The 26511-nt window shown below is 30.1% G+C and overlaps 1 protein-coding gene across 3 annotated transcripts in view; it reads right to left on the bottom strand.

Moving 5' to 3' along the window:
• The window catches only part of Apoltp (Apolipoprotein lipid transfer particle), a 159110-nt gene that overhangs the window by 109770 nt on the left and 22829 nt on the right, over window positions 1-26511 (bottom strand). For all 3 annotated transcript variants that reach the window (XM_076404794.1, XM_076404795.1, XM_076404796.1), the window contains exons 3-13: window positions 24135-24697; window positions 19966-20396; window positions 15403-15754; window positions 13488-13785; window positions 12676-12849; window positions 10491-10600; window positions 10233-10427; window positions 10052-10180; window positions 8291-8661; window positions 2008-2458; window positions 1820-1955 (exon numbers count right to left, since the gene is read on the bottom strand). In XM_076404794.1, coding sequence (XP_076260909.1) covers window positions 1820-1955; window positions 2008-2458; window positions 8291-8661; window positions 10052-10180; window positions 10233-10427; window positions 10491-10600; window positions 12676-12849; window positions 13488-13785; window positions 15403-15754; window positions 19966-20396; window positions 24135-24697 — 3210 coding nt within the window. The remainder of the gene's footprint in view (window positions 1-1819; window positions 1956-2007; window positions 2459-8290; window positions 8662-10051; window positions 10181-10232; window positions 10428-10490; window positions 10601-12675; window positions 12850-13487; window positions 13786-15402; window positions 15755-19965; window positions 20397-24134; window positions 24698-26511) is intronic.

Genomic DNA, 26511 nt, shown 5'->3' with positions numbered 1-26511 from the left:
GGCTTATCGTTCGAAACAGAGGAGCATTCCAGCACTAAGTGCGATTCTTCTCCAGGATAACGCGCGCCCACATACCGCGCATCTCACGCTCGATATAATATCGGAATTAGGGTGGGAGGTACTGGAACACCACCCATACAGTCTGGATTTATGATCCTGCGACTATCACATGTTTGGGCCACTGAAAGAAGCCCCGGAGGTCAAAGATTCAACACCGACGACGAGGTAGAGGATTTCGTTCGCACATGGCTGTTCGAGTTGTCCAAGGACTTCTTCGATACCGGCATCAAAAAAATTCCGGAATGATAGACAAAATGCGTAACTAGTAAGGAGAAATACCTAGAAAAACTGTAAATTTTTTCAATAGTTATAAACGTGTTACAATATTTGTCTCGATGATATTTGAACCACCCTCGTATATCTTCGGAGAACCTTGTACATTTTTTTATGTTTAGTCGAAAGAAAAATACTGGTGAACGGCTTCAGGTATGGCCGAATATTGAATAGGCAGTGATGATTACAATATAGTTGACAAATAATATCTAGATCAACTAACAGTTTTAAAATGACATATTGATATATGTAAATACAATATTAGAAGAAAATAATTTGCACGTAAACAAAAACATAAAAACCTACCAGTCACATGGTGATAAATCTGAGAAATTCTTATTAAAATTCTTAAACCACAGTTCTATCTCATCTGGCATTTGTACAGGGTATTAACCCTTCTAATTATTAATTTTTCCCTTTACCAGACTTAGTAATACTCCTACTTTTATAAACACTCTCGAAAATGAAAATGAGTTCATGAGACGATAAAACTAATTCGCTGGCGATTGGAAACATTGATATTGTTCGACAGTCCTTTACATTTGTTAAAAGTACTCACCCTAATTTACAAAAAATAACGGTTCGGTTGAGATTTATGTCGAAAGTTTAAGGGATTTTAATTATTGATAGTCGATAAATGTATTAAAAGCCTTGGAACTATTTAACGAAGGAAACAATGATGGAAGAACAGAGAAATTATAAAGCAAGATATAAAGAAACGAAAGAGGAGGGATAAATAAAACCTAATTAAACCATAGTTGTAGGGTGCTTTGAAGGAAGCATTAGATAAATACTCTTAGATATGAAAAGAAAACACGAAAACGGTAAATCGCACGTCTTATAACTGGTCATAGAAATATTTTGAAACATTTATATTAAAACCCTGTATCACCCCACATATTCTCCAGAAGTAACTCCGTCAGATTGCTAGTTATTCCGATCGGTGTTACTTGAACTTTAAAGGTAGTAATTTAAAGAAATAATTAGATTGTTAGAGAAATTCTTTTAAATAATACGTTTTTTTTTTATAAGTCAGACTATGATTCAATTATATAACAAAAAAATCAGTAATAAAATTCTTTTAAGCTCCGATATAATAAAATTTATTAGTTGCGTTGCTATGATGCTGTAAAATTCGACGATTATACATTTTATTATATCGCCAGTCATGAAACAATTATAGCTGCCAAGTTTTCAGTGAAATAGAATAAATCATCGAATCGTACAAGAATGTGAAACTGTTGAGAAATTTAAAGCCGCGCTATTAACAATGACATGAAAATTATGGTCGTTAACTAATATTATTTGCTGGCAAATTAGATGGCTTTCTGTAAAACTACTTATATAGCAAATTGCTGTGCTGTTAAAATCTATTAAAGATTATTTTAATACCATACCGCTTAAACATGGTTAAAATTTATGACATGGTACGGCACGCTATACGTTGAAAATGAACCTGAAAAATAAATTGGTTGAAAAATCTCACCTTGTAGTTCCATTACGCGATCTCCATTAACACCAAGGTACACCTTGGGTTTATACGTAAATCCATTAGTTTTTTTAAGCCTTTCGTATGCAACACTGACGTCAAGGTGTTTTTTATCATTTATATCGAGAGTCATCTATGAACAAATGAAGGTGAAAAATAATCGGAACACATTTTTGATTGATTACCTGTAAATATTTCTCGCTTTCTGTGTTAATTACTCGACCCCTAGCTAAAATTATTCCTGATGATGACTGCATTAACATCGTCATATTGTTACTAGTTTTAGCGAGTGTTATATTAGCGTGAATCAAACGTTTCACAGCTGATTCCGGTGTATCAAACGTTAACGATACAACATTAGTATCGCGTCCTTGGACTCGTTTGTATTCGAACAGATAAATATTCGCTGTTGGGTCCGATTTTTGGATGTAAATCTGGAAACTAGCCGGTCCTGATAGCACAAACGATGGTGCCAGTATGTTGGTGCTCGTATTTTTGAAGCTGTAGTCCATACAAAGCGTCAATCCTATGGCGTTTGACAGTGCTGCCCAAGAACATATCGAATTTGAGACGGTTTTTGATATTAAACCGTGTTGGGATACATCAACGTTATTTTGTTTTACAAATAACTCAGATCTACAAAAAATAACAACTAATTTATTACCAAGTTACAAATAATTAGAATAATACTAATAATAACTAATTTTTATTAAGAAGTGGGAATCGTAATATTGTTAATTATGAATTTCTTACGCCAAGTTATACTGTCAAGAAAGAATGTTAAGGACCAGGAGTGGCTTTTTCCCCAGAAACCAACTCCTCAATGTGGGGAGATGATCTATATATGAGCAAATCTATTTAAATACATCCTGATTTGTTTTAACATGTTTTTCGAAATCAGAAAACTCAAGGACTTCAGATGAGCTTTCATAGTTAGGATACATATCTTCACAACATCTCCGGATTTGGTACATGCGCCCTCTACTGCATAGAATAAGCCGTAGAAAAGAATAAACTATATGAAACGATATTATCTTCCTTTTCTAACAGCGGTCCATTCTTTTCGAGTCAAAACAACAACAAAATCTAGACTATTTAGATTTTGTGATACATTAATAATTCTATAGTAATAATCATTATATTATTGTGTTATTCTTGGTGGCCTAACATATATTGGTTTCAAAATATGGAAGAACAAGGGTAACTGCAGAATGTAATGTTAAATTTTTAAAAGTTATAAAATCCAAACAGCATCAATTTTATTTATATTAGGAATTTTAGCTGCCAAATTTATAAAACATCATTTTCAACGACCTGGAATAGGTATCAACATATGCCAAAATTTAATGATAACAAGAACAGAGAAGAAAATGATTCTTGTTGTGTTGGAAGTAGTCAAGTTATTAATGAGGTTTGTCCATCAAGAATAGTAGCAAAAACTGTAGTAACTGGTAATAATTAAACATTTATTTTAAACATACTATATTTTAGTAATAATTTAAATTTTGTTTTATAAGAGTATTATAATAGTAATTATGTTTAGAGTAATAGTCGAAGAATATGGAAATCATAGAATAAATTAGACAGCATTTTGCTAAGATATAGAACAGTGTACCGTAATACTTTGAAATAATTAAATTTGCTAACAAAAGTATCAACAACACCCTAGTGATCTAATGTCAAGGAAAATACAATGAATTATTATATCACAGTAGAGGTAAATAAATTACTATTTTGTGAGTATAATGACGTATTGACTGAGATGTGTTTCAGCTTAAAAGGACGATAATCCATTCGTTTTAGACTAGTAAATGTACAATATGTTAATCGAAAGCTCGAAGTAGTCAACTTATTAATAGGGTTTATGGATCAAGAATAGTAGCGGTATTATTTGGAGATTTTTAGGAAAATTTTACTGCTTTCGTATATAGTGATGACTTTTAACTATATTGGCTGTGTTTGATATAAACGATTTTGGTCTTTTTATGGTAACGTTTATTTATATGGTTCCTGGAGTTCTTGTTAATTATTGAAATATGTAAATTTATTTAAATATGGTGTTTTTTGTTTTCTTAATAGAGGCATATAAAATTATTTTATATTATTTGAGTTTATTCCATAGTTTTTTAAATAAAATCTGTTATTTCAAAAAAATTTCAATGTTTATCATTAAATAAAGTAAATAAAGCTATATATACGCATGCGCCAAACTCGGACTATTCTCTGTTTTAAAATTAAGTGGAGCCAATATGAACATGCGCCAAATTCGGAGATGTTGCGGAATAATGTATCCTTTCATAGCTATTGTAATCCCCTCTTTTGAAGAATATTCATTGTTCATAGAAGCTGGCATATAACACGTTCATCATGGAAAACACATTTCAAATCACTAACTCTAACCTCAAATTTCAAGTTTCTTTCAATATGGAAACACACAATCATCGAATATTATCGTATCAGCTTGGGAATGTTCGGAATAAGATGTAAACTATGTCAGAATGTATGTTAGCGAATCGCCTAGCAATCCTACTGTCAAAATCACTTTAAAAACTTGAAATTGAAAATTCTTTACTGAATTATCCGTGAATAATAAATATAACGTAAATGAGAGATAAACTAATGTTGTTTAATAATTATTCCAAGAGAAATTTGAGTTTTATGGAGCATTAGACCTATTGGAAATGCATTAGCTTTACTTTGTTCAATTAGTTCAATAATTTCGGATCGGAAAAACATAAAATATCATCCTCCATATGTCCATTGTTCGAGCTATAAATATTTACATCAAAATAATCTGCCATTGTGAGTTTTAATTAAAAACTACATCAATCTGATTAAAATGAAACTTTTTCTTTTCGTAATATGCTCGACCAATCAAAGCGGAATATAGCCGTAAAAAAGCCGAGAGGAAAATGAAAATTAAATATTCATTTTCAAATTATCAGCTTATGCACTGATATTATATTCAATCATCAGCGCATAAAATTTAAAACAAATATACGATTTCATTGAAACAAAACAAAAGCGTTTGATTAAAATAGGTACGTCCCTTAAAAATAAATTATTCTCGTGCGAAATTATTGCTTATCTCTTTGTCACGGTCGTCAGCTCCCCGTTAATTTTAAAACGGATTCTCAATATTTGTTATTAGGATTGACAATGACCTAGCTCAAGCCATATCCAAATCTGACACATATAATAACGTATTTTTCTCTACGAATCGAAGGACGATGATTTCTCAAGGTATTCTGTTTTCTTAATAATAAAAATTTACACCAGGTATGTCCTGAATCCTTATAATTAGTATATGATATAACTTATTGTCTGTCTAAAACAAGTGCGACTAATCAAGCGAGATTCTTCCTCCATTCATATTACATAATGGGGTTAATTTGATCTACATCGCTGTGTAACGAACTAAAAGAGTTAGGTTGTTATATATCTTCGAAGAACCCTATCTAATTTTTATCCTTAATTTTCCACCTATACGTGAAAATTGGGCACGCAGCAATCAAGAAAACGCTGAACCACTTACTGATTATCTAGAAGAAGCATTCAAATCAAGCAAAACTGATATTAAGTATAATTTTCCAAGCATAGAATTCAGTTAATCACACCGAAAGAAGTAAACAAAGTCATTAAAGTTAGCATTAATCCAAATAAATCATCAAATTATGACTTAATAATAGGACAATTGCTGCAAAAACTACCAAGAACGGAAACTACAAAAGTCGCCTACTTGATTAATACAGTATTTCGACCAAAATATATTCCAATGAAATTATCATTATCCCAAAGCCTGGAAAAATCACCAAATCAAATAAAAGCCTGTCGTACTGCTACCACAAGGTATTTGAAAAACTCCTGTTGAAAAGGATAAAACTGATTATAGAGAGAAAAACTTAATACACCTACACATCAGTTTAGGTTTGTTAACGGACATTCAGAGATTGGCCAGGTGCATTATAATAACAGATATAATTGAAAAAACCTATGAAGGTAAAAAGGTATTTTAGATATATTCCTAGATTTAGCACAAGCCTTTGATAAGGCATGGCATGACGGCCTTGTTCATAAGCTACAGAAAATGCTACCGACACACTGAGCTATTGAAAGACTACATTACAGCTAGAATGTTTAGAGTCAAACAAGAGGAAGCCTACTCTACAATAAAAGAAACTAAAACAGGTACACCTCAATGAAGTTTATTGGAATTATTGAAGTGCATAATAGATAAATTTTAGAAAACGTTTCATTTAAAGAAAAATGCTGCTTAAAGACCTCAAAGAAAAATGTCAGTTTTGGTTTCAATCTTTTAGAAAGCAATAATTCATATATGGTTCACAAAAAATGGACGGTCTGATAATGAGGTATTGATATATTGATCGATAACTGCCGGTCACACAGTGATAAATCTGGGAAATTTTCCATTAAAATGCTTTAATCACAATTCTACCCCACCTGGCGTTAGACTAGGATCTAACCTCTTATGATTATTAGCTTTTTTTCCTTGCCTGAATAAGTCATGACATGTTTTACTAACTGGATCAAAAAATGAAAAAATGTATTAGTATTGCTAGCGATGAACACCATTTAGAAAATTAACAATAAACACGCTTTTTCACAAGATAACTTTGAATTTGGCAAATTAATTAATTAATTAGCAAATGTTATATTTATTTCAATACTGAATATTGATGAAAACAAACAAACTGCTTTATAACTTCCAACCTATCGAAAATAATTAAACACTCACAATAATTGAATATGTAAATAATATGGACTTCATTACATTAGCTATGAATTTCTGTACAAATACCGAAATTTTTATTAGTATATATGATTTGAAATAGAAGTTACAACAAAAAAAGTAGCTAAAACTTAAAAAATCATGAAAATATTTTTTCTTACTAATTGAACTAAAACTTTGCTGCAAGATATATTTTACAGTATAAAAAACTATAGAGTCATCAATTTTGATATAAAGCATCAACATTTTGAAATATTATTTGAAATCAGTGAATGTAATTTTTGTTCACAAAACATATTTTTAACTATAACTCTGAAACTATTAGGGATATCAAAATAAAATAGGCGTCATTGGATTCGGCATCCGATTTTACATATATGGTGGTATTTTCATTAATATTGGAAAGGCCAAACTGAAATTATAACGAAAAGTCTAAAAATGGCCAAAATTCGCAATTTTTCCTGAGTATATATATGGAAAAATCACAAAAAAATGTTTGGTCGCCGATTTGGCTAAAACTTCGTTATCTTGTGTATTTTATACCGAAAAAAACGAATATAACGTCTGTTTTGCGCTATGGTAACGTATTCTGACAATATTAATTAAATAATGTAGTATATATTAATCTGGAAAAACGACAATGTCCGATATAACTTGATATAACTTTCGAAATACTCATAACATCCTAATAACTAATACACCAACCGATTTGGTATTAAATTCTATACAAATGTTGAAATTTTCATCCAGTTATATCTGATTGTATTAAAATTACGACACCAGTACCATTTATATACCAGTTCAATTTTAAGCAAGAAAATTTTACATAACGAAAATATATTATTCTCGGGTTAAATACTAATAATAGCAACAAATACTTCATGAATTGGGTGTCACGTATCATTTTCATGAAGTAGCATCACTCATGAAGCAGAATAGCTCTTGGTTTTTTTATCACGACAGTGCCCCTCATCACACAAATTGGGTATTATCGATAAATTCATCAAAAAGTCAACCCATATACCCTCCTGTAACCTGCTTACTTGCATGACTTAACTTTTTACAAAACTTACATTCACTTAAATGCATAGAATAGAATAATGCATAGCATAGAATTCAAAAACTATTTTATAGGTTATAAAGAAATGTTTACTATCGATATAAAGAAGAGCATGAGCAAGGGGATATAGTATACAACATCAATTTTTTTCCAACAAATATAAAGCATTAGAATGTACATTTCTGTTTATATAATTAGCTTGCTTTTTTATCTTGGAAAATGTATTTATATTTACATTAAATAACGTGGAGGATTTATCTTGTGTTTTCGGATCATTTTTTCAGTCGAATGCTACTTCCAATTCCTCGTATTCCAATATTTTTAGTGATGAGGGCTTTCTTTATCAAATGTATTGAAATTACCTTTGACAACTCGTGCAAATCAACCTGATATTCTACTAGAATGTCGAAATTTTCATTGGTATATATAAAATCCTAGACAAAAATTAGTTTTACATGTTTATTTATAAGACAAATTATTCTGAATATTCATCATGGATTCAGATATATTTATTGGTTATTACTATTTTTATTGGTATGTAACAAAACATGGCAAACATGTTTTTAAGATGGAAAAAACAACAACATGAGTTTTGGTTTTTTTTAACAAAGTTGTACAACAAATTTCTTATATAAAATTAAATAAAATAACAAATTACCTTGCTCCAAATATTTTAATATTCTTCTTGGGCAAACTGAATTTAACGCTGACCAATCTGGATCCCCTTATTTTTAGATCGCCTTTGACAGCGACGGAGGATTGCATATTGGTCTTTAATTTAATTCCGGTACTAGCATAAAAGCTATTTAAGGACATTTCAGCGGAAATGTCCAGCGATGCTGTTGGCTCAAAATTGGCCACCAGATCGAGCTCTTTGTGTTTGGAGAAGTCCGCCGGCTTTAATGAACCGAACAACTTTATATTAACTGTTCCTGTGCCTATTGCTGACAAGAACAGCGGCAACCCTGAACCGGTGGCAACAATATAATTGCTATCGAGAAACATCGATGCTTTTTTGTAGTTTATTTCCTAAAAAAAAGAATAGATTAGGTCACAACAGACAGTCCTCAGTCGTTTAATATATATCTAGTCAGCAAAACACTCAAAAACAGCTGAAGAAAAATTGATATTTTCATATAGGGTGAGTCATCTATTGGTTTATAGCAGAAATTAGAGGCATTTGTTGCTGTTATTGGACCCTATTTTGAATATTTTGGGTAGATATATTGTGATTGCATGTATTTTGATATATATCGTTGAAAATATATCGTAAGTATCAATGTAAGCAAATTAAATTCGACAGTTTTGACGTTTCTCTACAGAAAATAACATTTTCCATTTAGTAGGAACCGCTTGAGATCCAAAAATGTTCGAGGACAATGAATTGCAGTACTTGTTGCTTAACCGGCAAAGTAAGAATATTTTTCTATAGCTTATTCTAACTGACGATGAAAAGTGAATGTACCACGATAATCCGAAGCAGAGAAAGTCATGGATTAATTTAATTGAGGTCAATGGCTCAATCGACATTGAAGCGGAATATTCATGGCCATAATGGTTTTATAAGCATATCAGCAAAACTGAATGAAACTGTTACTGCACATGTATACCGTTGTCAATTTGACAAATTGAATAACGTATTGTTATAAAAAAAGGCCAACAATATATACATAAACCTGCATGACAACGCTCGACCAGATGTGATTTGTAAAGGGTATACTGGTGCAGCTCACATGGGCTACCCCACCCAGCGTATTCACCAGACATAGCGCCGTCTGATTGTCACTTCTTTAGATCGATGTAGTATGTCTTAATTGGCACACGATTTCGAAATTCTGGGAAAATGTCAAACCAATATCGTCCTTTCAACACGGCATACCCAAAATCGACACCTAAAGGTACCAGAATGTGCGGAGTTTCAAATGGTTGAAAGTCTTTATCTCGCACACTATCTGAGGCAATATAAAGCGGCTGATGAATCAACATGTCGAAGAGACCTAAACTAGAAAATATTAAATAAATCCGGCCATATAAGTTTTACTAGAGATATTGACTTAATATTGACTTATTATATTCATTAAAGTTACTTTTTTACAGATAACCCACCCTATATTAATATAAATCTGATTTTCCGAGTGCAGTGAACCTACACCATGACTTATATATCTATAGGTATATTTTGAGAGCATCCGCACTTAGTTTGTAATTCTTCGATTATCATTAAAGAACTAATGACCTAATGACCAGTGTTCCAGTGAAGGTGTTATCGTATTTAAAGGAAATAGGAGGCACATTCTAATATAGATATGCTGATTACATATTTTTAGTTAGCATAGATATAATCAATCAATCAATGTCAATTACCAATTCTTTCAGTATCCGATAGTTTGGTGGTTTTCTTTCGAATATTGTTACTTACCTTTCCTGATAGCAGTTTCCTTAGGTAATCAAAGACATTCATGTTTTGGAGTCCCTCATAAATTTCTCCCATGCCATTGTAGGACGAATATTTTAGATCATTTCCAAACACTTTGTATCCAAATGCGATCTAATTAAAATATAGATACAACCAACTGATGGATCAAATATTCTCTACTTACTTTTGGATTATTTTTAACCGTATTAACCTTGTCAGCAATATTCTGGACATTCCTTTCGATGACGCTGTTATCCTCAACACCTCGAGTCCACCTCATCTTATATTCTTCGACTTTTTCTTTTAAAACATTGGCTTTACCCTTAGGTCCAAACAACGATTCGAAATAACGCTCGAAGCCTTCCATTCTGCCTTGGATCTTTTAAATCATAAAGAGCAACGTACAGAAAAAAAACCCCGTGATTATTTTATAATATATTACCTCAAGTAGGTTGACAGATTTCCCAAATAAATCAACTGTAAGATTTAACATGGCTGTTCTGGGTATATAGGATGAGGGTGAAAATATAACATTAGTCTCATAGTTCCCACCTGAAGAAAAAAAAATGGTGAGTTATACGAGAAATGTAACATACATATTTTATGATGTTTTTTAAGGTAATTTTTTTAAAACCCTAAATTATTCTTAAATGGTTGGTGGGACACCTCCAGAACTTTAGACCGACAGATATTTTATTCGAGTAATAAATTTTTATTAGGCCGATTTTTATGTTTCGCGCTTTTTCTTTTAATCGAAACATCCATTACGCAATTTTTAATTAAAAAATTCCTTGCCATTGTCACGTCAAGTCTAGCTACGCCGAAATGGCCTTCTCCTAACTTTCTCAAATAATTCTCGGCGCTTTTTTTTTATTGGATGACTTTTTGCTGAAACTATATTACCCTTTTATTACGAATTGTAGTTTAATTATGGTATATTTAGTTTAATCATTATACTTGAATTGTGAATTCATTTTAAAGGTATTTTTTGTGTAAATTCTAATTCATTTCTATAAGAAGAGGTCTCTTATACATATGAGACATTACAAGTAGTTTTGATCTTATCAAAAACATGTTCTGACTTTAAAATCTCTTTATCAAAGCTTTGCTCGAAACATAATTGTTTAGTGTACTATTGAAATAGTGCTCAAGTGTGTTTGTTTCGTAAAATGGCTCATAGGACACAACGCCAAAATGTTCCCAACAAATATAGAGTATACAAATATAGAGTGAAGCATATTTTTCATTTATAGTTGACTGAAAACAATTAATATTTTGCTTCTTATTCCTTGTTCTTTGCTGTATCGAAATTACCTCCTGAAATTCAACTAGAATGTTGAAATTTTCATTGGTATATAACATCCTAAATGAAAATTAGCTTGTTTGCATTTTTCGAAACAATTATTTGAATAATTATTTTTGTAACTACCAAACTATTAAGAATACACCAGCACCAATAAAATTATCAATATAACTATTCAGAATATGTAAGCAATATCTACATTATTGGGTTCACCATGAAATTTTACACAAATACCAAAACTTTTATTACTATATATAATTTAAAATATAATTTGCAATGATAAAACTAAATGACTACAATTGAAAAAATCATGAAAATTTTTTTTCTTCCCAATTGGATTAAAAACTTTGCTACAATACATATTTTTCAGCATAAAAAACTATAAAACCATTCATTTTGACACAAAGCATCACAATTTGGAAATATTACTTGAAATAAAAGTAAATTTTTCATTTAAAACATATTTTTATCGTAACTCTGAAACTATTAGAGATATCAAAATAAAATAGACGTCATTGGTTTCGGCATTCGATTTTACATATATGGTGGTATTTTTGTTAATATCGGAAACGCCAAACTGAAATTATAGCAAAAAGTCTGAAAATGGTCAAAAATCGCAATTTTTCCTGAGTAAAAAATGTAAAATAATGTTTGGTCACCAATTTGGCTAAAATATTGTTATATTGAAAAAAATGAATATAACATCTATTCTGTGATTGGGTACCTTATTTTTGAAATTTACTTAAATAATGTGGAGTATGATTTTCAATAAAAACGCCAATATTCGATATAACTTACTATAACATCAGAAAGACTAATAATACCCCAATATCTAATATACCACCGGATTCAGCATTAAATTCTGTATAATATGTTGAAATTTTTTCATTAGTATTCTTCATTAATATTTTGAAATTACATCAACATTTTTAAAATATGATTACAATTTCAAATAAAAATATTTCGTAAGATATTCCTATTCTAATTATTAACAATATGTAAACGACAAAAACATCATTGAGTTCAATATTAAATTCTACAAAAATATAGAAATTTTCAGTACTATTCTCGTAAAACATGGGAAGCAATAAAGTTTTTATTGATGGATTGTGACTTTCACAAATTTCTTAAGGCATTTACGACATGATTATTTTTTGGCAATTTTATTTAAATTAAATAGAAGAAATACAATTCCTGAAGAATTGTATCTTATTTTCATTGGTGCTTAAAAAATATGTTATTTATGCTTCGATTAAATATTGATTCATAAAAAAAATGAGGAAAGTACTAAAGTATCTCCCAGACATGTAACTGCTTAACTTACCTATATTGTACTCATCGAAGTATATCGATCCTTCTCGATTATGGGAAAACTTTCTGATATCGTTGCTGAATTTTTCGACCAAATCTGCTTCTGATAATAAACTTTGTATTTCCACTTTTAATGGATTTGCTGATTTAATAAGGTTGTGTAGATGAGACCAAACAAATGAACCAACTAAAATACAAATTTCATTTAGTTAATCACCATTAATATAGAAATTAGTTTTTTAATATATATATATATATATATATATATATATATATATATATATATATATATATATATATATATATATTAAAAATATATATATATATATATATATATATATATATATATATATCAATTGTACCAATTTTTCTCAATAAATTGCGTTTTTAAATGAAAAAAAAAACAGAAAACATGCAAGCATTTAATACTAAATTATAAAAATATAGATAGTTAAGAAATTAGCTTTTCTTAAATATATCGTATAAAAGCAAGCGTTGAGGAAGATTGGACTTTCCAATCTGATATGTAATTTCTTTAAACCGACTTATAAATTGGCACTATCTCGCAAAGGCTTGGAAATTTAGCAAGCAGTAGATTTAAGCAAAATTGCTAACATATCTAGAGGGCAAGCTCTAAAATAAATGTATTTGTATGCAGATTTCAACATGATTTTAGTTTTCTCAAGCTACATGGAATGATAATAACATCGCGTTGCTTTTCTCCTTTTTTGCCTCGGAAAAGATAAACGTAGAAAATAGTGTAATTTATATTAATGCTATAAACATAACACGAATTACTGGTCTTACATAATTTTAGATAATTACCTTGATTCACTTCTTCGTTCCGTAAATTAAAGGCAATAGTGCGAACAAGTATATAACTAGGGCATTTCATCACCTGGAGATATGCAGCAATCCTAACTTCGCTATCCTGATTCTGATCCTTAAATATACTTTCGAAATAACTTCTGGTCTTTTCGCAGGGAAGACGCCTGAAAGTTTCCACGGCCGCAATTCTTATACCTACATCCAGATTAGGATCCTCCACAAGTTTAAAAAGTTTTTCTTCAAAATATTCTGATATCAGCCCGATGCTAGACAACGATTTCATTGTCACTATTATCTACGATGCATAAATTTTATTTTCAGCGATAAATATCACAATTATTTCGTTTCAACTTTTACTAAACGATATTGTTTTATACGATTTCTTTTCGGCCTTATATAGTTTATCGAAAAAAATGTATAATAAATAGGTTGCCTTTTTTATTTCGGGATTTTAATACCAAATATTATCCATATGATTTGTTAAATTGTTGTTATTCATGTTTTTTTTTTTCGGGCGGTACAAAGTCTGAATGATACCTGAAAACTTTCCAACAGCCAATCTATTTTTGTCTATTTTGTTGAGTAACGAAATATGTGTGTGGTCTATCGTTGTTGTTAATTATTTGAACACGTCACGATAGACAGTTCCTCTCTAATATCACCAAATGTTTAGCATGGGTTTCCTTGATTTTGCAACCGAATGTGAAACATCTCCAGGCTTATTCACATATTATTGTCATTTGTGATTCATTTTGTGCAGCGATTTGCAAATGAAAACTTAGTTCATTAAATTTTTTTAGCGTTGGGCATTATTGATAGTTTAGTAATTGATATTTTACCATCGACTATTTCAGTATTTCTGGGATGCGATAGTTAGATTGAGATTGATTAAGAAAATACCATCCAAATATTTAGAAGCCATTCAAGTCAAATCTATAAAATATAGAGTTAATTTTATAAGATTCAAGATGAAACTTTTCTTTTGAACATACTAGCATCCAGACATTATCTCTTTTCTAAAGAAAGTTTGAGACGGAAATGTACATCTCCGTTTCACTTATGCCACTATTGGAATCAAATGGAGATAAGCCAATTACTTTTAGTATATTATGTCATGGTTTTTCAATTGTATGTCGCTTTTATTATATTGTGCTAAATATTAAAATACCATGAAACGTACTTGTGATAATTATCTCACTCCTTTCTGATGAGCTTGCATTGATTATTTTCTTTTCGGAAGTAAAATAAAATATGATTAAAATCACCCTTTATAATATCTGTTTTCAAAGTGCAATAACTTTTGAATAGGGAAATAAATAACGCCAACTTTATATATAAAATATACTATGGATTGTTACCTTACAAATACGTTATAGTATTTCTTATCGAATAAATATTACTTGCATTAAAAGCCATATATCAGGAGTCGAAATTACTTTTTCCCCAACTCTATATTAACTATAGCAGATATTATTATTTTGTTATTCTTTATCGAAATACTGAACCAATTTTGGAAACAGTTTGTCCAATTTATTTTAGAAAATTAATACAACTTTGAGTTTTGATTAATAAAAAAGAATCAAAGACATCTTGATTGAGTATAATTTCATGCTTGTCAAAGTGAACTGCGATCAGGAATTTTGTCAGCAAATAATCACTTAACATTAGGTGTTGCTGTCATTTCATCTTTAAATGACGAATTGGTTTTACTAATGACCTATTCTTGAGCTAGTCTACCTTAAAAATATACCACTTAATATCAAACTTTACCATAGCCGATGTCATTTTCTTAATAGAAATCTAATCCCGAAATATAAAAAACAACCCTCGTATTTAAAAAAAAAACATCTTAAGCAATATTCAGTAAATATTGTTTCGACTATAACGGAAATGATTTTCGTTTTTAACTTACATTATCTTGATCCTTTTCGTCGCCATTTACTTCAATCAGATTTAGCAAATGATTTTCAAAATGTTCGACTATAGAGCGTACAGTCCCGCTGCTCTTACAGTCAACATGCACGTTACAGTATGTATGAGTTAGCGAAGCTATGCTTAAAGCAACGGTAGAAGAAAATTGTTTTTCGTTGAGAATTACTAAGGCTGATTTCATCATATCCTCGCTTGGATTTCGGATGAAAGCCAACGACATCATCCAATCGTTTATAGTGTTATTATCCACATTTCCAGCCAGAATAATGTCTTTCATTAGCTGAAGGGACCCGTCAGTATTGACGTATGGTAAAGCGTCTAACAAATGTTTCCTACAATAACAAAAAAAACACAATTTTAAAATAATCCTTTTTCATTATGTTAATTGAAATCGATACAAAAGATGAACGGAATTGAATGTTTTAAAATGTACGTGATGTTGATGCTGTTGAAGCAATTGTATTTTTCCATTTTCATATTTTCAATTTCACAAAGTAGACGCAGGGCGAAAATCCCTATAAAACAATGGTAGTTTGGTCCATTAGGCTTAACTACGTAAAGGAGAAACGGGAAAACAAGTGAAAAAAGGACTGACAAAATAAAGGGGACAAAATATATGTTCAGTGTCCCTTTACAGAGTGAAGTTCTATCAAAATTATAGCTTGTCTATAAATGTCGTCATCTATTTTGCTTCTATAGATTTAAAGATGGAATTGAAACGGTCACATTTTCGGCTAGAAACGTGACTTTTCTTTCGTTTTTGTTTCAAAAATTATATGGAATCCTTTAAAATACTAAATATCGAGTCTAATTTTATTAAATTATTCATTGGGTATGTCGTAAGAATGATTATTTATTTCGTATACTTATATTCTTACAATTTTAATTATAATTAAAAGTGATAGTCGCAAAGAACAATGTCAAGTGAATATGACGGGTAAGGCCAGATAGCACATTTAAACGTTATTATATAGGTTCTCAAAAAACTATAGTACATTATCGTATATTATGTATAAGAACAGTTGTTCTTCAATTGCAAAATCAGTTTGCAATATTTGTATTGTGTTCTAACCGTGAAATGTCAATTTTAATAATATACGAATGGATTATGACTGAAACGGTATAAAGTATTGCAGCTTCTATCTCCAGGAAATCAAATTTTGTTTCACCTCAATTGTCTTTCTTTTATTACTCTAATCTTTTTTATTCTATATAATGGGTAGCTATCATTATATTTTTTTGTGTTCGTTCCTGTAGTGTTGCTGTATCTATAACGCCGACTTTTTTAAACTGCACTCAGTACTATGGAAGATAAAACAATTACATGCATATAAGAAGACTTAGTTGAATATATAACAGATATAATTTGTCTAAACGTAATCAATAAATGAAAACACTTATTGCTTTCTTAAGAAGTATATGCGACTAAGAAGAACCATAGTAAATCTACTTTTCGTTTCCAATAACTAAGTGGGATAAAAACCTCTACATTTGCCACCATTAAAGCTTACAGTTTAAAGTTTATATGACAGTCAACATCCTTTTTTGAACCATTTCCAAAGCTTGTTGAATAGCGTAAAATATGTGGGCAAGTTTTTGAATATTCTTCTCAAATTCTCCACTAATACAATGTCTTCAGCTTCTGCCTCTATTATCATTCTCTATATTCTCTACATATATGCATATCAAGGAACTACTCTCTAAAATTATTCCAAAAACTCATTATTGGATACAAAAATATCCATCTGGGGTATTAACCTAAGAAGATCTCACCAAAAATAAAGGGCCTAGTGGTCTGCAAAAATAAGAATATAAATAAAAGAAAACAAGAAAATCTGATAAGCACAAGAAAGGTACAAAAGATGTAGATGAAGAGTAAAACGAATGATAGAATAGGCAAAAACGAATACATGGATACAATTTGGAGAAAATATGGAGACAAACACTAAAGAAACTTTTCTACAATGTTTTTAAAACTTGCAAAAGATAAATATCATATAACTATAGTCACATATAAGAAAGATGGAGACATAATAACTAAAGATTAACAAAAAAAGAAATTCAAAGAATAATTCCAAGGCATACTTTCAGGCAACATACGAAGAAATAAACTGACCAACGTATATTTTTCTTGATACTTATTAAAAGACAACCTTTCGAAAAAATCTCATATGCCACACTATGTCGCTAATCATTTCTTGTCGGTGTTAAAAACTAAGCCAACATAAATAATGGCCATCCGGTCCAAAAAATTAATATTTTTTGCTTTAATGCTCTTTCACAAATTATAACTTATATACATCATATGAGAATAAGGTACTAGAATAAAATGTGAATATAAATAAATTAACTGAAGTATGTTCACCTTAAAAGTTTTTCAAGTTTTTCGCCCACCTCGGTGCCGGACTGTTTTATTTCCCTTTTTTCCGTATTCAGTCATCATTCATACCCCGGGTATAAAGGTAAACGCTTTCTTGAGCTCAATACGCTAAAATATTTATAAGCCGGAACACGCTTTTTATGACTAAAAATAGCTTTTTACGGAAACCTGACATAAAGATTATTAAATGTACAGATCAGTGGCCCTAGTGTTAAGTATCCGTCAATTTGAAACATTTTAAGTTAATCAGCATTGACAAAATTCAAAACAACGATGATTTCATTAAAGATGGCCCCCGGTTTCGTTATTAAACGAATTTTCTTCGGGTTTTATATTACCAAGGAGGAAGTTAACTTAATTATTTTTGTTGCTTCCCAATTTTTTCCTTAATTCAGATATTGTTACTGTAATTATTATTGCAAACAATTAATGTCTGTTTAAATAAATCATAACAACAACAATAAATTTGATAAAATAATAATTAAAGCGGTTATTCTTGTTGAGGCCTGAAGGATAATGTTGAAAATTCTTTTCTTACAACTTTTATTACACCAGATACTCACAATCTGGTGTCTTAAGTGATGAACCCATTCGTTTTAAACTTTTAAAATGTTGATTCCCTTCAAATTTTATTTATTTGTAAATATGTACCTACGATTTTACACAAAACATGATTATTTGGCCATTTCGTTATACATAAGTTTTTCAAGAAAATCTTTTCATTGAATAAAATATTAATGACAAAACGGAGGACATAAAACTTTCAACTAGGCCAAATATCCGAAATATAAACAACAATCAGCATTAACCTACTAGAAAATTCCGAATGGAAATCATACTCATTATGTCATATCAATCATACATCATACAACGTTGTTTTTAAACTTTGAAGATTGTAACAAGCTGATCTACCGAAGATAATAATCTTGTGAGGTTATTTTTGACTGATTTGAAGAAACCATCAATTCACAAATAAGACAAAGTGTAATGAAACAATCGTAAGAGATGCAAAGAGCTCCAATCCTAAACTGTTATCGGATCGAGTGATACCCAGAGGTTAACATTAGTTTTGATTGCAGAAGTCACCAAATCACACCTCTTAAATAACCCCGTCTACTTATATCTTATTTTATTCTTACCAAAAATTAGTGTTCAGTCACTATATAACATTCCATTCTTCCCCTAAAGCTTCTCAACACGTGTTATTAGAAATTATGTAAAAAACTAATGAAAGAGACAAAACTAATAAGCCAAATTTTCACCTATTCTGAACTGAAAATGTATCTAACTCATGAACAATAGGTTTCTCAACTACGTTCATGACGATGTGAGCAAATAGTAAACAGAGTCTTCTATGACTTTCAAATATAACAATTATTCTCGCAAGAAAATAGAGCGAAAACTAATATATTAATCAAGATCCTAATATATTTTTTACCTCTATATTTTCTTTCATCTTTTTCTTGACCACAGCTGAATAAAGCTTAAACAACCCCAAATTAACTAAACAGAAGGTTGTTCAAATTCGTACAGCACCATCTATCCGTCAACGATAGAACTAAATATGCGACGCCATTTTGATATTTCGTCAAAATCTTATGACTAAACTAAGATTTATTTTAACATTTTAAAGATATTTAGGTGCATAATAGGTGCTGCAATTCATAATAATGTTAGAAAAAGACAGTTTGAGTACCGTTTTAGACATGATTTAAAAAGTTTTGTGTCTCATTTCATCGATTCTGTCTTTATAGCCGTATCCATAAGGCCAAAATTGATGTTAATGCAGTTACAAATTAAGTTAGTATTCGGAAATTGACCAAGAAAATATTAGAGTCAGTTTTTTGAAGGAAAAATTAGTAAACTTTTTGATAAACTAGATGCAAAATTCGCGAAAGATACTCGTTTTACTAAAATAATCATCCAGTTTATACGACAGATTTAGCTCCTCGTGACTTTTCGTTCTTCCCACACCTCAAAAATGATTTCGCGAAGAGCGATTTTTTTGAATTGCCTGGTATGTTACATATGTTTACGTCTTGTAGTTTATTTATTATGCTTGAGGGTAATTATGATGCAGTTTACTACTATAGTGGTAAATGTCACTTAACTAAGATAGTCCTGTCGTAAAAATAAAATGATACACTTGCAAATTAAACTTACTTGGCATTAGAACAAGTCATCCGGCTATGAGAATAAATACTTGACAATGCTGGATAAGATAAACTCCTCAAGGAATAAATGAACTTTCCGAACAAATCTGAAAAACTACTCGGCGTATCCTGTTGACTTTCCTTGCATAATTTCTTGATTAAATTCCTCGTTGTTCTCAAATCTCCATTTATCGGTTGCTTAGGCATTGAATAGTCGAATTTTAAATTCGTTCTCCTTAATATCTCATTTGGATCGTTTTTCCTTTCGCCCTCCTCTTTCAAAACCAATCTCTGGATGACTGTCGTGCTGGCACCTGCGGCGTTATTAGAGAACGGCTCTATAATAAAATTTTCCCGGCAAAATATTTCTTTATAGATATTATGGTCGATCGAGATGATGCAATGACTTGATGATTTTAGGATATCCTCGCTCTTCGCCCGCTGAAAAATAAATATTTCCGTAAGATTAATGGTTTGGTTATTTTAACATTATATTATATTACCATAAAAGAATTGATTTTTTTTGCTTTCGATAAACGAATTTTTTTTTTGAACAATTTAAGGACTGTGAATTAATTTTCAAGGTTTTTTTTGATCAAACTCTAGGCCGTATCTACAGTATACTTCACTCAATGTTCGAGAATTCTTATCAAAATGGTAGTAGTTAGACAGATCATATAAAATCGATAGAAATTAGTAATAATATGATGGGGAAATGTCTGGTGAATAAGCCAATTCAAGAAGGATCTGCAGCAAAATCATTTTGGCACAAGTACACAAATGTACCAATGTCGAATTTTCTTTTTTCTGTTTTAGGTTTTACTTGTTTTAAGTTTTAGGCTGATCAATCTTTAATTTTATCTCCTTAATTTGAGTAAATATACAGATGTTTATATTTGGAAATACATGGTGATTTTGATTTAAGTAAAATGGGTTTTCAGAGACATCGTTTATAGTTGACGGTTGAGGGTATTTGAACGTACTGTGTTTACGTTTACGTTGGATTGAAATAACAAATGATTACAAAAAAATATGACTTTGCAACTATTGTCTTCACGAAATGTTGGAAGACTGGGATATGGTCTTCCTGCCGTATTCTCCCGACATTACCCCTCTCGACTACTACTTTTTTCGGTAGATGATCAGCGCTTGGAGGAGCAGTACTTCACTTTTTATGATGAAACCAGGAATTCACCTCAAAAGGCGAGCTCACTATGATGATTTCGTTATTCTCAAGGTTATTTATTGGCTTTCATAAATTTCATCGCCATTTTTGAAACAGCAAAAATCAATACCCATACATTTTTATCAATGAAGTATATTTTAACAGCATTCCATGACTTTATCAACTCTTAGCAACCTGAATTAACAAGAAACTATAAATATTTTTTTCTTTTTCATAAAAGATATGTTGTTCATCATTCAACAAATTATGATAAAAATGTAATTTCAATAAACAAAACTTTGACATAAATAATTTTACATATATTTTACATAATTTTATATAAGTAATAAATAATAATTTCTATAATCTATTGTAAAATGGAGTACGCTCTAGCAACAACAGTGCATAACTTTCCCAATAATTTTTCTTAAATTAACAAGAAACTACAATAATATAACTTTTTCTTGTTGAGAAAAGATATGTTCCTCACCCTTCACCAAATTATGATAAAAAATTAAACTCTATTAATCAAACTTTAACCTTTTACAACAGTTTCTGATACAGTAAAGTAAATGAACAATAAATAATTATTTACGCAGATTTCATATTCTTAGTGTTTAAACCATAATTAAAATATCAGTCAAATATTTGTCTGATTATCGTTAATTAGTCCACACACAACACTATTAATCGAATGAAAATTCGATCTCAAACGTTGGGTGGCATAAAACCAAATTTTGGATTGCATAATATAAAACTAAATTTACCGTATATGTGTTGTCACTGATATGTAAAACCATGATCATTATAATAACCCCAATTATTATATGCATATTAGTGTAAAATATTGGTCTAATCGATTATAATTGATGTCATTTTAATCGTCATTTATTATTAACACTATTTTGATTATTTGGTTTCGCATTTATACTGTTTATTAAGTAAAGAATTCAGTAATTGATATCCTCTCTCTGTCTGCTTAGATATGTATACAGGGTGGACCATAGTAAAGTTAACTTTTACTTTTTTATACATCATATTCGAATGCTAAGGAAATGTTTAGGTTCAAAACTCCAAGAGTTTAGTGACTTAGTTTTAACAGAATAGGACTATTACACCTATCTCATCTCGATTTTTTATGGAACAAGTAGTATAAAAATGTTTGTTCAATTAAAAGACATTATAATATATATTTTGTTTTTTAATTTTTTTTAATTCAAAATTACTATGACCTAAGTTGTACTTTTCTATATATCTGTACATATGTGACCCACATTACCATTTCAATTATTCTAGGTCTATGAGAAATTAAGGGTTTATAGACGGTGCCTCAGCATTCCAAATACGTATTTTCATTTTTAGTAAAATCGATGAACGTTCTCTCTAAGTTATTTAAATTTCTAGTAAGAAGAGTGAATGACTGGCATGTAATTATTTTGCTTGCTGAAAAATAGTTCGCTTCTGTCGCCTTAGATGCAGTCGAGTACAACAAAAAGTAGATTACAACTAATTTAACTACAAGATATTTTGTGCCGGGACATTTAATTTTTTTCTTTAATCAACTATGGTTTCAAAAACATATTTGGTTTAAGATTTAGTTCATAATTACGAAAACTGTAAATTAATTGCAATTGATTTTCAACGGATTTTGTTTTTATATTTGATCGCATCATATACATTTTTTATTACTGAAAATCTCAGAAAACTGATAATGAAACTATACAAAAACAAATATTTGAGATAATTATGGATTGTGACAATAAAATAAGTTCACCAACTCTGTACATCTGATTGAATAACTGCGAGAAATATTGAAAATGGAATCGATATGTTAAGCCAAAAGCTGAAATAAAATGAAAACGAAAAAACAACTAGTATAGTGTACTTATCGGTTTGAATTTAGAAGCTATATTAAATCGTGAATATCAAGTGCAAAAGTATTTAAAAAAATAGTTTAATTTATCATTTCATTGCTTCATTCAGTCACTGCATCAAGATGGTCAACGACAATCAACCATTGATGAATTATGAACAACTATTAAATTACGAATATGGTAGGACTACTGTAGTGCAAACACGATGCTTGAAGCATCGTATGCATTTCTCTCTCTCTATTCTATTCTAATATAACGAATAACAACTTATATTTAGGAATTTAAGTTTAGAATGGTTGGTTTAAAATCTTGAGGTACAATTATGACAGTATGCTTTAAAGGTAAACACTTTCTCTTAACTTGATTTAAGCTTGATGATGATATATAATTTTAACGACTTTCAAATCCTACATATGAGTCCTTTTGCGATGACATCAATGATAGAAGAGAGTAATAGAGAATTTTATTAAAAAATCAGCTCTCGTATGTTTGTATTCGCAAAACTTGGAAAGTAATGAATCTATGGACCTGAGGTTTTGACATAATATTGCATATTAATAGGAGAATGTTGCTATATGATCTTCGTTTTGGGGTTCCAATAGATAAGGAAATTTTAGGTGCTTTATTTTGACTGGAATAACTTGAATAAATCGATATTTTCATGATTTCATTGCTTAATTATAAAGAATATATCCTTAAGAGGATTTTTATAGGATAGAAGAATGTATAGGGAAGGTTCACATAAAATTTGAATAAAATCGGTTTAGTGAAACGCTTTTAAAGTTTCATTTTTAGATGTCGCGTTAGTTAAATAGCTATATCTTCGAAAATAATTCTAATTTTGAAAAATACTTGCAAGGTCATATTCTTAAAGACTTAAGCTTTGAAATATGAGTTGACTTTTGCAAATTTCGAGGCTTAAGTACCCCCTTAATTGAACAATGTATTTTTCGACAAAATTATATTATCTAGCATACTTTTCCTCTATTAATTTTTGCTCCGTTATTAGTATCAGACTGAGCTACAGCGTAGTATTTTAATATATAATAAAATTCAGGATTTTTCTTAAATTTTCAAAAAAAAACAAGAAATTAATTCATCGTTAGTCATAATATTATAATAAAACAAACATATACAAACCCTTTTGTTGGGAAGCTCCGTCGATTGGACTACAGACTGGAAACTGAACCTGTCGGTGCATTGATCCAGATCCTTCGTTTTTTCAATAACTAGACTGGTTTCTTTGGCTCCTATAAGTTTATAGGAAGTCGGACATGTGCCCCGTATATCTTCCTCCTCTCCCGTATAATCCAAATCGAAACGTTTCATACTGTTCTGCAGCAAAGACAGGATACCCCTTTTGAAATTTAAAGGCCAGCTTTTCTCCTCTTCCGCCGGGCATATCTCCGAGATAACTCCGTCTTTAAAAGCGAACCTAATACTGTGTTCGCTTATCATGTCTGCAAATAGCTGACTATTAGACGAAGTAGGATCGTCTACATTGTCTCTGGGGGCGATTTCCCTTAATGTTACATCTGAAAGGGTCAGCAAACCATCACATGACGTAAGAAAATTAAGAGTAACCTCAGCCTCGATGTAGAGCGTCGATTCATTTTTACTAGTCCCGTTAAATATACTCCTGGCTTCGATGGAATACTTATAGGTTTGGTATTTGCCCGTTTCGTATTTAAATTTATTGTTTCCTGAAAACAAATTTAAGCATAATTTTCGCATAGTAGTAAAATGGACAAATTTGTATTCTGAAGCAAAAGCCATTAGGCGTTCAAAGGTTTAGGTGGAGTTTAAAGGAAGGGCGTAAATTTTAGGAGGTCTCAAATCGTTTGTTCTTTTTTTGTATTGGCTGCGAATATCATTTGCCGTAAATCTACAGTTAAACTTCTTTTATTTTCTGCGTAGTTTTTTTTTTCTTTTTTGGCGGTTTTTAACTTTACGTGACACGTCCTTGTTATATTTCCTTTAAGTACATTTCTTTATACAGTACTATTCATTTAAGACCTGACATTTTATTTAACTCCAAAACAAATTTTATAACCTTTTCTGTCATGAATAAATAATGCAGTTTCGCTTAGGGAAAGTAAATTCTCGTTTTATTGTCTGGTGTTGTTTTTTTTTTTGAGGGTGAGGAGGGGGGTGCTGTATGCTGGTGGAGGTATTAAATTATTTTGGAAATTTAAAATATATAACCCCACGTATGTTTTGGTTTTTTTTTACAAAACGTCAGCATTGTGAGGAATGTAAAAACAGAACCAATTTAGTAGCAAGAGAATATCATCAGTTGGTCATAAAACTTCAACTCATAAAAATCATTAACAAAATTATAAACGGTTTTATAACTAAATCCTTATCATAGTTAGTCAATAACACAATAACCTATGAAATTCGATACAATTTTAACTTCTTAACTGAGTTATCAACAATCAACAATAAGCTGTATAATTGGGTCAAGAGGATCTTTTGTCTGTAATTGTTTTCCACTAATTATCGAAACGTTATACCCTCATGGAGCCAGCAACAAGCATATAAGACGAATTACAAGTTACATTAATTAATAATTAATTACTTAATTTCAATAGCATAACATTAACAATACATTTTTATCAATGAAGTATATTCTAACAGTATTCCATGATTTTATCAACTCTTAACAACCTGAATTAACAAGAAACTATGAATATTTTTTCTTTTTCATAAAAGATATGTTGTTCATCATTCAACAAATTATGATAAAAATGTAATTTCAATAAACAAAACTTTGACATAAATAATTTTACATATATTTTACATAATTTTATATAAGTAATAAATAATAATTTCTATAATCTATTGTAAAATGGAGTACGCTCTAGCAACAACAGTGCATAACTTTCCCAATAATTTTTCTTAAATTAACAAGAAACTACCATAATATAACTTTTTCTTGTTGAGAAAAGATATGTTCCTCGCCCTTCACCAATTTATAATAAAAAATTAAACTCTATTAATAAAACTTTAACATTTTACAACAGTTTCTGAGACAGTAAAGTAAATGAAGAATAAATAATTATTTACGCAGATTTCATATTCTTAGTGTTTAAACCATAATTAAAATATCAATCAAATATTTGTCTGATCATCGTTAATTAGTCGACACACAACACTATTAATCGAATGAAAATTCGATCTCAAACGTTGGGTAGCATAAAACCAAATTTTGGATTGCATAATATAAAACTAAATTTACCGTATATGTGTTGTCACTGATATGTAAAACCATGATCACTATAATATTTTTTTTTTCTTTTTTGGCGGTTTTTAACTTTACGTTTTCCTTGTTATATTTCCTTTAAGTACATTTCTTTATACAGTACTATTCATTTAAGACCTGACATTTTATTTAACTCCAAAACAAATTTTATAACCTTTTCTGTCATGAATAAATAATGCAGTTTCGCTTAGGGAAAGTAAATTCTCGTTTTATTGTCTGGTGTTGTTTTTTTTTTGAGGATGAGGAGGGGGT

This window comes from Rhynchophorus ferrugineus, unplaced genomic scaffold, assembly GCF_030347505.1.
Source record: "Rhynchophorus ferrugineus isolate W39M unplaced genomic scaffold, kcgeb_rfMv2 rfM5, whole genome shotgun sequence".
Classification (NCBI taxonomy): Eukaryota; Metazoa; Arthropoda; class Insecta; order Coleoptera; family Curculionidae; genus Rhynchophorus; species Rhynchophorus ferrugineus.
The sequence above is the reverse complement of the archived record's forward strand: the minus strand, read 5'-3'. Positions and strand labels throughout refer to the sequence as shown.